The 16,220-nt window shown below is 41.3% G+C and overlaps 1 protein-coding gene across 1 annotated transcript in view; it reads left to right on the top strand.

The window, feature by feature from the left end:
* The window catches only part of flrt1a (fibronectin leucine rich transmembrane protein 1a), a 104,154-nt gene extending 88,520 nt beyond the window's left edge, over nucleotides 1-15,634 (top strand). Inside the window, exon 3 of the mRNA XM_041801782.1 lies at nucleotides 12,183-15,634. Within this exon, the coding sequence (XP_041657716.1) occupies nucleotides 12,260-14,317 (2,058 nt within the window). The 5' untranslated portion in view covers nucleotides 12,183-12,259 and the 3' untranslated portion in view covers nucleotides 14,318-15,634. The remainder of the gene's footprint in view (nucleotides 1-12,182) is intronic.
* The last annotated feature ends 586 nt before the right edge of the window (nucleotides 15,635-16,220 follow it).

Genomic DNA, 16,220 nt, shown 5'->3' with positions numbered 1-16,220 from the left:
CTTATTACCCCCTGCATGTCTTCCTACCTACAGTGTCTGTGGACTCAGACACACTCTGCCTGTGCACTCATTATATTCTTCACAAGCTACAGTTGGAGAGCTAGGTGCACTAGAATGGCAAGAAGAATCAATCTTATTAGTAATAACTTGTGAGTCATTTATTGTTTTTTGAGGAAGTGTAATACACTCATTTTTCAGGGTTGGCCCTTTGAAAAAAGGCCTGCTGCTTTGTTCTTTATTTTTCTTTGTGTTTAAAGATGCATAAACCTGCTTAAAGTCAGAATGCACCTCCGGACAAAATAAACCCGTCCAGCTGAGCTAAGATGGCCGTGTCTGTAATACCTTTGAGAAACCTGCTGGATTACATAGGGTCAGGGTTAGCGCACACAACATTTGGAACATAAACCCTCCAAAACACCCTGTTGGCGTCAGGTAAGCCTTGTTCTTACCTATGTACACAATGCAGGAGCATATTGCTGCAAGGAGCCACGGCCCTTTTGTTAATACTGAAAGGATTTACCTGTAATCCTGCTGACTGGAGGAAGAAACACTGAGCCTGAAGAATTGAGGGGCAGCAGCAGCGGAGAGGACGGGGAATTGCACCCCCAGCCCGACAGAACATATAATAGCGCTATAAAGATAAAACATGTTATGGTGCTTTAGAGCTATATATCAAGCCACTTCAGGGCCGTGTGAGCTGCATACCCAGCAGCAAACAAAAATCCCTGAGATGAAGGTGCATCCCCACCTGTGAATTATGGGAGGCACTCCAGAGTGGCTGTGCTATCTCTATCGCTTTATTACAGCAGATTTACAAACTAGAGCTCTGGAGGAAATTGAGAGAGCACTGCAACAGCCTGCTCTTCTTTGGTTTGTATTTGACTAAAATTAGCATTGTACTTTTATTGTATACTGTACAACACTTCCCTGACTGTCAAATACTATCATATTATTTCATTATCAATGTTATTTGAAAAACAAAGGTTAAGATACAGAGATTCAGTATTTTTTAGACTGAAAAATGCATCAAAAAAGGTGTTGTTCACTTTTAAACAACACAAACTTGTGTTTTAACTCAGAAAGAGTTCTGAGTCAATATTTGGTGGAATAACCTTGAATTTTAATTCCAGCTCTCTTGTGTTTTGGCATGCTTTCCAGTCTCTGCTGGGTGATGTTATAAAACTCTTTTTATAAAACCTCATTCAGCAAGGTTTTGTTTTCAATGGAAAAATTCAACACTAACTGGAAGAGAAAGCCTTCAATTCATGAAAAAATGCTGATTTTAAGGTTTACTGTGTGGCTTTCAGACCAAAACAACAGCTTTTCTTCTCCCCCCCAAAATTTTCTTCCCACAGAGTCAGAATAAATGTACAAGGGTGTAATGATTGAAATGCTTTGTAGCTTTGTTACAGATCCACGCTAAAGGGTTCACACTGGAAGGATTTATATAACATCATTAATCTCTCATATTTAAAGCAATGCAAAAGGTAGACCTAAAATCAAGCCAAAATATCAAGGTACACCATATTCATATCCATGCAAAACAGCCTCCTTAACACATTACTGTATCTGTAGTTTTTGTTAAGTAGATTTGTCTATGATATAACCAATACTCTTTATATTCAGGTTGGAAAAAAACATGGTCTTAAGATATTAATAACAAAAAAGCATGTCCAGGCTCTTAAGAGAAGCAGCACATTAACAGGAGGGGGCCAGCCTAAAACTGTTTCAGAGTGAGAACAGAAAGGCTGTGACTTCAGGTAGCTGTTATTACCTCTGCCAAGGAGGTTATGTGATCGGGTGGGTTTGTTAGTTTGTTTCTTAGTTTGTTTGTTAGGAACATAACTCAAAAAGTTGAGGACGGATTTTGATGAAAATTTCAGGATATGTCAGAAATAGCATAAGAAGGAACTGATTAGATTTTGGGAGTGATCCGGATCACTGTCTGGATCCAGGAATTTTTTAAAGATTCCGTATTATTCTGTACTATTGGGAGATAGGGCTAATGGCGGAGGTCTGCGCTCTCCGAGTGCTTTTCTAGTTGTTAATGTAGTCTTAAGGCTCATTTATGCTCTACGTTTGAACCACATACAGATACAGACGGACCTTTCAGTCAGTACTCTTTGTTCATTTTGTCCGTTTTTCGTCCATTCTCTCAAAGCTTACAGAAGTTGCAATAGAATGATGCAGTCGTGACGTAATTTTGCAAGCAAACCTGGAAGTTAGCATCGCATGGGCTCCCTTGGTGCCGAGCCGACGGGATTTTTCAATGGGTTTTTGGATTATATGGAGCTATTATTGTTGCAAAGTATTTGCAAATGCATACAAAAGTCTGTGCACAAATCCACAAATGTGTGCACAGATCTGCAAATGCGTGTAAAGATCTGCAAATGTGTGCAAAGTTTTGCATATTTGTACAAAGATCCACAAATGCTGGCACAGATCTGCAAATATGTAGACCAATTTGTAATCGTGGACTTAGTTCATTTTGGGTCAGAATCTGCCTCTCAGTTGGCTGTCATACACACGTGACTTTTGCAACACTTGCACCGCGCACGATTTGTACTCTGATCCGTAAGCGTGTACTTAGATCTGTAAGCGTAAAGGCTGGGTCTGTTGCCCTCAGCGCAGGCTCACAGGCAAGGCTGCCTTTCTCATCACATCAGCATCACACAGGAGGCAGCAGTTAAGACTTAGTAACGGCTGTATATAACGTCAGTGTGGAAGGAGAAATGTTATCGTATGATACTGTTATTGTTATTATTCATATTTTCACTTAAGTGTTTATTAAGATGTGAAAAGATACACAATTCAAAGGTGGGACACGTTTCATTTTGTATTTCATGTTGAATGATAAAACGTTAAACTCTCTTGAGCTTGTGCTGACCTTGTTTCAGGCATTTAACTGAAAACTCTTTCAAAAATCCCATAGACTTTCAGACGAGGGAACCGGAAGTGCTAAAATGCTAACTTACGTCCACATTTTAGGACTCATTCCTGCACCACTCTATACCAGTGCTAATTGTGGGCTAGTGTTGAGCAATGCGATCAACAGTTCAACCCAGAGTAGTAAATAAAACAAAGAAGAAACATTTGAAAGAATTGAATCGAGTTTTCTGAGGAAATATAAATGAATACTGAGTGAGTTATTAGGGAATATAAATATATGCTGGCTCACCTGGGCACAAAGACAGACAGCTACAAGAGCATACCTGAGCAGAGGACGGATCGTTCTTTTGTCACTCTATGGGAAGGAGCAGCATCAAACATTTTTGTCATAGTTTTTAGTCGATGAAATTAACGCTGGTACTCAAGTTCAGACTTGGCATGGAATTTCACATTCAGATTGAGAACTGCAGATTTCTGTGCGGGGAAATGAGCATGAACACCCCTTTTTCTGGCATACAAACATTTGATAAATTACAGCCATTGAGAGCAGTGGAGAGGCTGCAAATATGCATGACACCTAAAAAAATCTTTCTTAATGTCCTGACCTGCGGACTAATTCACAATTCACGATTCACAAAGATGTGTAAACAAGCAGGTTTGCACATCTTGTCCATGGATTTTTTTGAGGGGTATAAGATATCCTACTATCATAGGCTATGTTTATTTTTGCAGTATAAAATGTAAGAATGTGACTACGTTAGGACCTTTATAGAGCAAAACACAATGTATGACATTTTCCATACCAGGCCTTTAGAATTAGAGAAGCTGTGCTCTGTGTTTGTTGTCATTCATTTGCACTCATTTGACATAAAAGCCCAAAGCTATGATCCTTGGAGATGTGTTGTCATCAAACATACACTAACTAGATGTATAGAAAGCCTTGGCCTAGTTTTAGCTGAATGCAGATACAAACAGACATTTCATGTATGATTTATCCCTAACAGAATTTATTTGTATGTGGAACGAAGATTTGATGCATGTTGCCTGTTTTTTCTTTATCCATTTTAACACAACAGAAAACACAAGTCTTTTTTCATTCGAGGGGGATGTATAGACTATCTGACAAAAATACGAAAACAATTTTCATCCGGAAACACAAATCTTTCCATGTGTCACATTCCCTGGGTCTTTGTGTCAGCAGCTCGGATGAGAAACTGCTGAGTGCAAATCCAATCACTCCTTTATGTCGGCAAAAAATTGGCACATAAAACTGGGAGAAAAAAAGTGAGTCAAGAGATAAGAATCCATTAGTTTAACATGCTATTCACTGGGTTTGTATAGCATTTTTACATGGCATGTGTTTGGGGGAGAGCAGACAATGAGACAGTTAATGGGATTGTAATGCATGGAAGCATCAGATGAGTCATAATTATGATTTATTATAAGCCACAAAAGCTGGGACACATTCAGATTGGAAACATGCAAGGCGATAAATGTAGCTTTATTGAAAACACTTGACGATGACAGAGCAGTTGCTGTTTATTTTACATAAATGTTACAATTAGGATCATGAGTTTGCTTTAGTGAAAGAAGGGAATCATTGGGATTAAAATATTTCATGTTTTTGGGCCTTGTTTGTTTCTTTTGGGGGATTAAAGTCCATTTTTATCTCCATGTTTTAAAAGCTTGAAGATTATAGTACATTATTGCAAAGACAAGGTCCCTTAAGAGTATTAGAAAAAAAAATTACACAACCCAAACCCAACAACCTCATGATTATCCCAAAATGAATAGGCTGAGCTTTTCTGACTTCTGTAGCATTTTATCTGTCTCATCTCTCCATCCCTCCATCCCTCCATTCATTTCTGTCATCAATTTATCCATCATCTTCTGCGTCATCCTCTCCCCTTTTCCACATGTCCAATCAGTAAAATCTAAAACACGATCCATGGACATGTAAGATAAGCTGTTGGCCACTATTATCTTCTCCTTTCCATCAGTAAAGTGGATTTCCTGATACTGCAGCAGCCCCTTCAGTCAGCCAAAATCCAGTTTTCCAGATTTCCAAGTCCTATGCCTCCGTGGCCGTCTTAATGGGGAGATGGGATTCAGAGGTCTTGCTCGAAGCTTCCTTCTGTCACTCTCTGTTTTTTATGTAAATCGATCCAGTCTTGGGTTCCACTATTAGATTGGGGGTTGTTGTGTGCACTGTATTCTGCCTGAGGCGGCTGGCTGTCTCGCTAACACATTACCCCACATCTCTGCTCCGCTCCCCCCCACTGATAGCTGAAATGTAGACTGCAGCCTTATAGATTGTCCCCGTATGAGTTAATGTTTGCAATGTGATCATCGTGCATGAATACACGAACACACAGAGCCTCATCCCACACACAAACACAAAGAGCAGTCGTGTCCCTTTTTATGCTTTTACATTTTCTAATAGACGAAGAAAAATGAGCAAAAAAAGAAAATCCTGAAAAGCCCGTCTGCCATTCTTTTAGCACCTGCCTAATCCAGAGATTCGCGGCTCAGTATGCTCCATTAATCCCTCTGGCTCCCAGCACCACTTCAATCTCACACCACATCTATCTTGTTTTTAAAGAGCTGACCCAAATACTCCAGTGTTTGAGAGACTCGCTGCTCAAGCTCCTGGGATTCAGAAGTCATCCATTCTTTAGCAACACTCAGCCACATACACACAAACACCCGCTAAAACCTTGTGAACATTCACCACACAGCACTGCCTTCTTTATCTTCAATTGATGGCAAACTGCACAGGCGATAAATGATGGCAACTTTTTAAATATCAAGCTGAAAAATGAACATGCAAGTCAAACTTAACCATTGTGGTGATAAAGAGACTATGGCTGTGTCGAGGACTCATTGTTCCACACTTTTCACTCCAAATGTGATGTCTTGTTGGGTTTACAGAATGATCTGAATTCATAATATGCACTTTTGAGTGTGAAAGAAATTCCCATATCTGTGCTAAATTTGCCAGATTTTTTAAGTTTAAAACAGGGGCAAAATGGTCATATCAAACTGCCCCCACAGTGCATTGCAGGTTTTAGACAAGCCAGCCAACAAGCAGCACAGAAATAAACATAGCTGTACTGTAATACATTATAAATGTTGCCATATAACAAACAAATAACTATGTGGTGGTATCAGAAATAAAGGCATGTTTAGTGCTGTTGAGTTCTCTCTATGGTTCCCAAACTGAGGGGGGGCACCAAAGATCTCTGGGGGTTGTTTGGCCCTGCCTGCTTTTGCATTCTCAAAACTACATGTACATAGATGTACAAGCTCAACAGCATCTCTTTAGAGCGGGCCTATTTCCCCTGGTTATAGGCCCAGAGACTGCCGGAGGTTTTCAGGCCCTTAGGCCATCCACCACACAACCAGGGTCTCATGGCAACCTTACTACCTGCCTGGACAGTATCCTAGGCTGTTCTTATTCCCCACATCCTCCTCTTACTGTGTCCTAAAGGTGTGGACTGTCATTTATTTTTAAACAGATTAGTTTCCCATGCCCTTGGTGATATGCAAGGAAATCCAGCACACGGCCTGGGTTGTGTCAATCCTTCCTGCTCGATGGTGCCCTCAGGCAGGCTTACTCAGCATTATACGCCTTATTTCAGCTTCAGCTTTTGGCCCAAACATGCCTAAAAGTTCTGCACAGTACTATGTATGTATCTTTTTTAATTAGGATTAGAAACAAAATGCATAAATGCGCTTAAACACAGATAAAAAAATATATAGTATCTGTTAATTTTTGAAAAAAAGTCAACATATTTAAGATTATAACTTTCAGCATTATAAGTACAGCTTCAGCAGGCTGGCAGCAGATTTAAAAAAGCCTCTGTCTAAAGCCTGGACAAGTAGAGTCACATGGTGCTTGTGTATGGTAGGTTTCCTCAAAGCAGTCCAGTTGGTTCAGTACAGTTTTGTCATGGTTTAGCTCATTAAACTCTTATCCTACCCATGTTTCCTCTGCCGATGTCCATCCAGCCTCGTGTTCTTTTAAGAGATCAAGATCATTTGGCTTGGCTCAGTTAAGCTGGTTGATTGTCTCCCTCTTCAACAGTTTGGCTTTTTAAATGTGAATTAAATAATGATGAAAAAGGAGGGAAGAAAACTGGCACGCAAACTGGAGATAGCTACAATGCCTCACTTAAAAGAGCCATTTTGTAGAACAGGTTCATACGAAAACAGCACGTCATTTACTCGTCGTACACCCCACAAGCTTTATCTGGTTGAAAGTAAATTACTTTAAAATACACAGGTTTTCAGCTGAGGAGGGTGGTGTTAGGATTAGTTACTCTTTACTTTTAAAGAAAAGTTAAACAGTCTATGTTGGAGAGTCCTGGTTCCCTGATGTGTACTTAGTGCCTCAGTAGAAAGAGACCGTCAGCTAGATTCCTACACATTTTGCAAAATTATTTCTACACTAATCTGCCCTGTCAGGCTGATAAATGAAGAAATAGATGAACTATATCTCTATAAACTTGGTGTAAAGAAGCTAAAACTTTCCCAAATCCTTTAAATAAATTCTCACATATCACTGCATTATACTACTTTGAAGAGCACCGAAGTAAAAGAAAGGTTGCCATTGACTGAATTTTCTTCTTGTAACTTTCACACTTCATAGCTCCAAAAATCACATTTCTCTCTTCGTTGTTGTTGAGCATCACATCATGCTGCTGCCAAAATGAAAATTACATTCAGCCTGCCTCTGTGTCAGACATCCATTTTTCGACATTTTAATGCCGTTTTGCTTTACAAATATTGTTTTGGGTATTTGTCGCCATCTTCCCTACTTGGCAGTTTTATTATTAAGATGAGTTTTATATTTTCAAAGGCTGTGTATTAGATTGCTGTTGTCCATGCAGATTGTTTTTAGAGGGAGCAGCTGATGGTAATGAAGATCAAGCATAAGGGAAAAAAAAGATCAGACTGCTGGCTTATGTAAGATATGCCAACATACTTTGACATCATCGTTTTCATAGAGTTGCTCTTTTTGATGAAATCGGATGATGTTGGTCATTTTAGGAGGAAAAAAGAGCTGATGGGAAATGGGAGGTCTGCCATATTGATGTGGAATACATTGGGACAGGCCTGCCCAGTGTGATGGGTCCTTTGTGAACAATCTGGTTCAAAGAGTCGGCTCATTTACATGAACAATAAGAGACGGATCCCATTTGAAAGCCATTTTATATTTCTACAACTATTATTATTATTATTACTACTATTATCATTTGTATATAGATTGTGTATGTCTGTGTGTTATTTGATTGATTAGTAGGAATGGTCTTGTATCCTCTACAACAGACACACCATGCATTAAGGACTCATGTTTGATGGTGTAACATTGATGTTTAATGTCAGGTGTGTCATACATCCCAACCAGTTAGCAGATTTCCTCGGACCCACAAGATGTTTTGGGGGGACATTAAATGTTGAAACATAATAACATGATATTTTTTATCAATTTTAAAAATTGAGCATAGTTGGATTAAAATACTTGCCTGAATATCAATCATATGTTATAACACTGCTAAAATTGGCAGTTCAGATGAAGCCGAACTGGTACCTGAAGTAAGAGCCATTTGGGAGCCGAAAGAGACCTGACTCTTTTTGCTGAGCCGAGCCAAATGATCCGGATCACTGTAAAGAGCCGAAATTCTCACCACTACCACCCACAGTTTGGGCTGGGCCCCTGACAAACCTCGAGAATGGGCCCTCCCCAGTTGTGATTAACTGACAATATCAAATGTATAGTATTTGTGTGGAATCATGGCACTGGTGCTTGCACCCATCCTGGCTAAAGCTTACTTCATTTTCTAGTTGAAAACTGTGCTAAACTATATTTGGGGTCTGATGTTGAAATCATTTACTTGTGTCACTTCCTCAAACCCTTTTTTATCCATTTTCCACACTTTTATTTGCCACATTTTAACAATTTTGCACAATATTTTCCAGCTTTTGCCACTTTTTATGCAATTTTCCCACTTTAAATCAATTTTTGCCACATATTAACCCTTTTTACTCCCCTTCCCCCCATTGTTGCTACTTTAACTCATTATTCCACCTGTAACCTCTTTTTACCATTCACTTCTGCCAGTTTTTGCCTCTGTTAACCCATTTTTGCCTCTTTAAGCACATTATTCCACTTTTGACTCATTTATATACTATATCAACACAATTTCACTACTTTTTCCACCCATATTTGCCACTTTTAACCCATTTTCATTCTGTTTTATGAAAAGGGGTTTAGATTTCTAAGAAGGTCATGTTCCACTGCATAAATAGATAAATATGTTTTTGTTGCTTTGTTGTTATTCAGATAAATAAAATAAAATATGGTTATAACAACTCAACTCTACATTGGACCATTATTTTGCTGACCTCCATGGGCCCACATTTTGGCTGTGCCCCAGAAAGCTCTCCCCATTTTTCCCCCTTCTGGGATGCCTTGCATTGGGATAAACTTAATTGGCAAAATAAATTTTTGACATGCCATTTTTGATCAATACTGCTTTCTGCAGAGAGCTGACAAAACATTTGAGCAGACAAAAGCTACAGAAGAATAACTTTCTAATTAGCATCCCTGGCCAGCCAAAGCAGAGTACATGTTTGAAGTTTTTGTTCACTTTACTTTAGAAGGCTTGAAATTTCAACAAACCTTATCAACATTTTTTCCAAACAAATAGGAGCATGATGATGCTTGCAGGCATCTCATCAGGAAAGTCAACTCCCAGTCGAGTTGTCATTTATGTGGTTAAGTAGCTGTCTAACTTGCACTCCTGGGGATCGTGTAATCTGCATGAAAGCCGACTGACTCCGGCAGATCACCTTGGATTTGTGAGGAAATCAATACTACAGCCTGACTATGTCTGCTGCTGTGTGGGCCTTTACGCCTTGACTAATAGCTCAGGCTATTGAAGACCACGATGTACTCAAGTTGTCACAGCGTGCTATTTGCTCAAATCTCTCCAGTCAATTATGTACTTCCTGTTATGACATCTCTTTCTTAATAAGTAACAACAAGAAGTCGTGATGCCAATCAAGTTGTGAGGACATCTCATGCAGACTCCCACGGTACAGTTGTGGTGACTAATAGTTGATTTGTTGCCACATAATCTGCATTCTTCTGTGGGTTCCATCTTTCCATTTATACAACTAAATTAGAAAGAAATGATTTATGTAAGAGATTTGAGGAAGATTTATAGTGCCCTGCTTCCTTGAAGACAATACTCTCTGATAAAACATGTTGTTCTTTCTTGATAATGAAAAGTATCTCCAGCTCTCTCTGGCTAATGCAGCCCTCTGCTGGCATCTCCTAATGGAGTTATAAAGCCTCTCAAAATCTCTTAAATAATTTAGAAGTGGAGAATATTCTCAAGACTTCATATTTATGCACAAGGTTCTTCTCTCAATGTAGGATTAGATTAGTCATTTTCACTGTTGCTTTTGCTGAAAATAAACATTCATTCTGTTTAAACATTCAGCACTAAAGTTTGGTCCTCTAACTGTCTGTAACCTTTGCTTACTGTGGCTTATTCACTCTAATGGTTGTTGTCTGTGCTGTTATCTTTGTGTCTCTTTGGCTTCCAATCAATAGCAGAAGGCTGTGAGAAGCTGGGATGATGGGATTCCTCACAAATCTACCTAATTATGCATATCTCCCTGATGATCTGATTATTAATTGTGGAAACAAAATGATTTTCTTATTTAGAGCAAAATTTCTTACTGTTAAGACCTGATAAGACTAATTATGTTTTTGACACAAGAACCCAAAAGAGAAGATGAGCTCATAACATTTTATATTGATCCACTTAGACTAATGTATATGACAAGAAGAGCCAAAAAGTTACATTTTGAGCCATCAATAGTAGGCGCTTACTTTTTTTTTTATCCCCTGGAAGCCTGCTGTTATACAATTCTAATGTGGCTATCCATGCCTTAGTAGCCCTTAAGGAGGCTTTTCTATTGAGCCTGGAACTTGGATGATTTTCTGGGGTCTTATCCACATCAGTCTCTCCAATATTGAATGTCTTTTTATCAATTTTCAATCAATTTCAATTATTCATGCAGCTAGCTTGGCATGCTATCCAGCATGATTTTGCACAACAGTTTTCAATGAATTGCAGGCTGTTCTGTTATCGGTTTTGCCTTGACAAACTGCTCATGACACTAAGATTCGGGGGGAGACGGCTTGAATAGCTTAAAATAGAGAGAAAGAGAGACAGAGAGCCTGTGATGTGGCCCACAAAGTCTGTAATGTGGCCCTCAGAGCCTGTGATGTGGCCCTCAGACCATGTGATGTGGCCCTCAGAGCCTGTGTTGTGGCCCTTAAAGCCTGGATTGTGGCCCTCAGAGCCTGTGATGTTGCCCTCAAAGCCTGTAATGTGGCCCACAGAGCCTGTGATTCGGCCCACAGAGCCTGTGTTGTGGCCCTCAAAGCCTGTAATGCAGTCCTCAGAGCTTGTAATGTGGCCCCTTCAAAGTATGTGATATGGCCCTCTGGGCCTGTGCGCTGACCCTTGGAGCCTGTGATTTGGCCCTCTGTGTCACTGCAGACAGGAACTGCTTTTAGTAATGGCAAAAACAGTGCCAGGTGCAAGTGCAAGGACATTTTGTAAATAAGTCAATATTTTGAAGATGATTTCTTTTTTACTTTATCATCCCCAAGAGATTGAAGGACAAGTTTGTGCAAAAAACGTCTTAATCATTTTTGTTGACTCTATGTTACACATAGAAATCTTTGAGTTAGAGGCCAGTTTACTTAAGTTGGTAGAGCAGGGTGCCCATACCCCAGGCTAATGCAATAGTTACAGGATCGATTACCAGTGTCAAAGCTGTTTGGTACATGTCTTCCCAAATTCTATCTCCCTTTATTTCCTGTCTCTCCTCAGCTGTCCTATCAAAATAAAAAAAAACTTCAAAATATTATTTTAAACAACTCTTTGAGTTTTAATTTCTGTTTAGTTTTTTCTGTTGTCCATAGATCCATATATTTTTTTAAAATTCAAGTGACATTACTGCAGCGCACATATTCTTAAAGCCCAGGTTGTCATGAAAAAAGGATGTTTAGAGCTTGACCGTGCACCACAAGGTTGATGTTATACAAGCTTTGAAGACAATAGGTCCAGGTAGGACAAAATGTAAAAAAAAAAAAAATTAAAAAACAAAATGTAGGACCCAGAGGGTTAAAGACATTGATTTTCACACCACCAATGATCAATTCATTTCAGCACAGGTCCTGACAGTGTTTTCTCTTTCTCTCTTAGGGTGGAGGTCACAGGATTCCAACTCAACCCAACAGTTTGAGGATTGACAGGAGACCTGGAAAAGAGAGACAGTTCTTATGTCAACCATGATGGCACCAGTAGGTGTGGTTAAATCGCGGGCTCGACTCTTCCTGCTGTTTCTTTGCCTGACACTATGTGCTGGCATGCTCCAGTTCACTGCAGCCACCATACAAGGGTACATAGGAGACAGGGACATGATATGTCCATCGGTATGCAGGTGTGATGAGGACTTTATCTACTGTAATGATCGTGGCCTGAGCTCAATCCCATCACTGCCCCCATCTGCATCAGTCCTGTACCTACAAAACAACCACATAAACAACCCGGGACTGCCCACCTCCTTGGAGCACCATCTTGCCGTCAGAGTGGTCTACCTCTATGATAATGAACTGGATGAATTCCCCTTGCATCTGCCACCATCCGTCCGTGAACTGCATTTACAAGACAACAACATACGCACTATTCCTCGTAGTGCTCTGGCTCGGATGCCTTTGCTGGAGAAGCTCCACTTGGATGATAACTCTATCTCTACAGTGAGTATCGAGGACCAGGCCTTTGCTGACAACCCAAGATTGCGGCTGCTTTTCCTTTCACGCAACCATTTGTCGAGCATTCCCTCAGGACTGCCTGCTTCTCTGGAGGAACTCCGTCTTGATGACAACCGAATCTCTACTATCCCAACCCATGCCTTCCGAGGTCTTGCCTCGCTTAGATGTCTTGTCTTGGATGGAAACCTTTTGGCAAACCAGCGCATTGCAGATGACACATTTTCCCGCCTTTCCAACTTGACAGAATTATCCCTAGTCCGTAACTCCCTCCAAACACCACCTGTCAACCTGCCCAGTGCGCATTTGCAACGTCTGTCTCTACAGGAAAATGCCCTGACTCATATGCCACGTGGTTCCTTGGATGGTATGCACCGGCTGCAGAGGCTTGACCTGTCAGGAAACAACCTCACCACTTTGCCAAGAGGACTGTTCAAAGACTTGGACAACCTGGGTCAGCTTCTGGTACGAGGGAATCCCTGGCATTGTGGATGTAACCTGCGCTGGCTGTATGACTGGCTGCGTGCTCGCGGGAACTCCATCACAGTCAGAGGTCTCACCTGCCACGGGCCTGACCGGGTGCGAGACATGGCCTTGATAGACCTCTCCAGCGAGATGGAAGAGTGTGAGGTGGTGAGGACAGCAGGGACCAGAGACAAAGTAGGTGGAGCAGGGATGGATACCGTTACCACTCAAACCCCTCCACAGGGCTCCCTTTTCACCCTTCGATCCAAGCGACCAGGCTTGGGTCTTCCTGACTCTGGCTTAGATTACACCCTCAGCAGCAGCGGTGTGGGGAAGAGTCTGGCCCTCAACGTGAAGCCTCTGTCTCACAGCAGTGTCCGTGTTACCTGGAGTGTAGCACAGCCTAGCTCCTCATTCAGGCTGAGCTGGCTCCGACTAGGCACTGGTAATGCCATGGGATCGATCACTGAGACTCTGGTACGCGGTGACCGTCGAGAGTACCTGCTTACCTCCCTACAACCTCGCTCCAGCTACATCATCTGCATGGTGCCCCTTCCTGCCAGTTCAGAAGGTAAAGGGGCAATGTCTAGTGATACTGATTCTGATGAAGCTCTGGTGTGTGCAAAAGCGGAAACATCAGACCTCAGCCCATTAGAAGATGAGGAAAGTCAAGATTCACAGCACATGACAGCACTGCCTCTGGCAGGGATTATCGGCGGAGCTTCAGCTATCGTGTCTTTGGCTCTTATTTTTGGTGTCTTCTGCTGGTATGGACATCGGACTGGGCATCTGTGCCCCCGTGACCACTATACTCGCAGCAACTCCCGAAAAAACAAGAACTATGATGATTACATTGAGTCAGGCACCAAGAAGGACAATACCATCTTGGAGATCCGTGGACCAGGGTTCCAGATGACCCCCATGGCTGCATGTCAACCAATGCAGCCCAAACCCCTCAGAGAGGATTACATCATTCACACCATATTCCCCTCCAATGGCACCGGCCTCTACAAGGGTGTCAACCATGTTTCCAATGCAGGACATGGCACCAACCGTGGCTATAGAGAAGGAGGAATCCCAGATATAGACTACTGTTACACATGATGTACTGTGCCATATCCTGTTCACAGTGTTATTGGTAAACTGTATAGATGCACAATTTCCCTTCGCATGGACACTTCTGAAGCACCCCTCTGTGCCTTCTTCTTCTTCTAGTCTCCCATTCCAAATTACCTGCTGTTCACTGCACTGAAAGAACCGTTTGTGATTAACTGGATCTGAAACCTTTTGGGAACAGTTCACTGCAGGAAGCAGCAGCCGGTGCCCCAGGTGTAAATGCACAGCTGACTGTTTCTTCACCATCTTAGTAATGGCCTGTGTGTGTTTTCTTTTCTGCTCTTTCCCTGTGACGTGTAAGCGAAGAATGTATACACTGTGGAAAGGTCAGACTTAGCGTAGGAGGAAGTAGAGTTTCTCTTTCACAGACAGGAGCCACAGCAGTCAATTCAAAGTGGATAAAGAAATGATTAGAAATTGACATTTTCGGTTCTCTTTCCTACTCACCAGACAAACACCGTATGAAATATTAACTCATTGTTCCAAATGCCTCAATATATTGATGTGCCCTACCAGCTATCCAAGGAAAGGGCTTTGTAAAGCTGTGAATTGTTCTATTTCAAACAACCCAATAACCACGTGTCTTAAAGTAGGCTTGATATTACGTTTTTTAAGCAGTCGGCAGGCTGAAGATCGTACCAGGGCTGCTCCAGCCTTGGTAATACCTCTCAAGATCATTCACCTGAGATCAGTATTGTAGTGTTGCATTGGATGACTTGCAGCACAAGCGTGTAGATAATTTACATCGATACCGACCGGGCTGTGTTTGACAAATGCTTTGCTATTTTTATCAGTGGTTTGTTTAGTAATCAAATCCTGCACAGCTCTCTTTACTTATTTATTTTGTTCCTTATGTGATGGTCTTTTGTCCCTGCTTAAATTGCTTTTTTGTTCTTTTTTTTTACCCTCATGTCTGTCAGTACTGATGAAGCCCAGCTTTGATGAAGACAGTGGATTTGTTTCATCCTAATAACAAAACAAGAGAACTGAAGAAAATATCCTGATGGCTGTCTCCAGGTTCATGTTTTCTTAAACGCAACAGAGTGAATTATTGAGACTGTTTTTAAAGTGTAATTTGACAATTAGACCCGATCCAAAGACTAGCATGTCATTTAACACCAATCCCTCTTCTCATTGTGTGCTTAGCCTGTGACTTCAGTTGCTTTCAAGCTGTCTCCTCTACATTTAAAAGACAACAAGAGAATCCGGACTGGACAGAATACTCATAAGACTCTTGTGAGTGAACCTTCAAATGAGGGCGAGAACTGTGAGCGAGAGAGGAGACTCAAACCGCAACACTGTTGACCTGCACTGTGGAGCAGCAGCCGGGCTGCAGGTGGGTGGGAGGAAGGACTAATGGGGGAGTTTGGTGGGGGGATGGGTTGACTACTCAGTGAGGTGAGTTCATGGATGTTTGTTTTAGCAATGGTAAAAGGCCTCCACTCATTCCACCTCTTTTATTACAGAGCAGCACTAAAAATGTAAATGTATCAGCACTTAGCAGGGAGCAGGGATAAATGTTATGACAGGCACGGGGAGACGAAGGGTAAGGAAACATCTCCAGGCACTGGGAAAGATGCAGAATTGATGGCTCTGGCGCGGTGGTGTTCACCCATGCATAAATCTGTTTGTCATACTCAGTTTCTCCCCTTGGGTTTTAATATCGTCTATCAGTTGTTTACCACTGTGTTGCTTCCAAAGGAGAAACCTACTGTGCTTCCTTGACTGTTCTGTCCGCTAAACTTTTACACTGCTGTCAGACAATATGTCAGTGGAATGTATATTTTATCTCACACCCTAAATCACCAACTTAAACAAATAACATCAAACTGGCCTGGCTATTTCTGTCTTGGAGAATGTTGATATAGTGTATTTTGTAGTGGGTCTATTC

This window comes from Cheilinus undulatus, linkage group 12 (genome assembly GCF_018320785.1).
Source record: "Cheilinus undulatus linkage group 12, ASM1832078v1, whole genome shotgun sequence".
In the NCBI taxonomy this organism is placed as follows: domain Eukaryota; kingdom Metazoa; phylum Chordata; class Actinopteri; order Labriformes; family Labridae; genus Cheilinus; species Cheilinus undulatus.
Note: the sequence above shows the minus strand (reverse complement) of the source record. Positions and strands in the feature narration are given on the sequence as shown.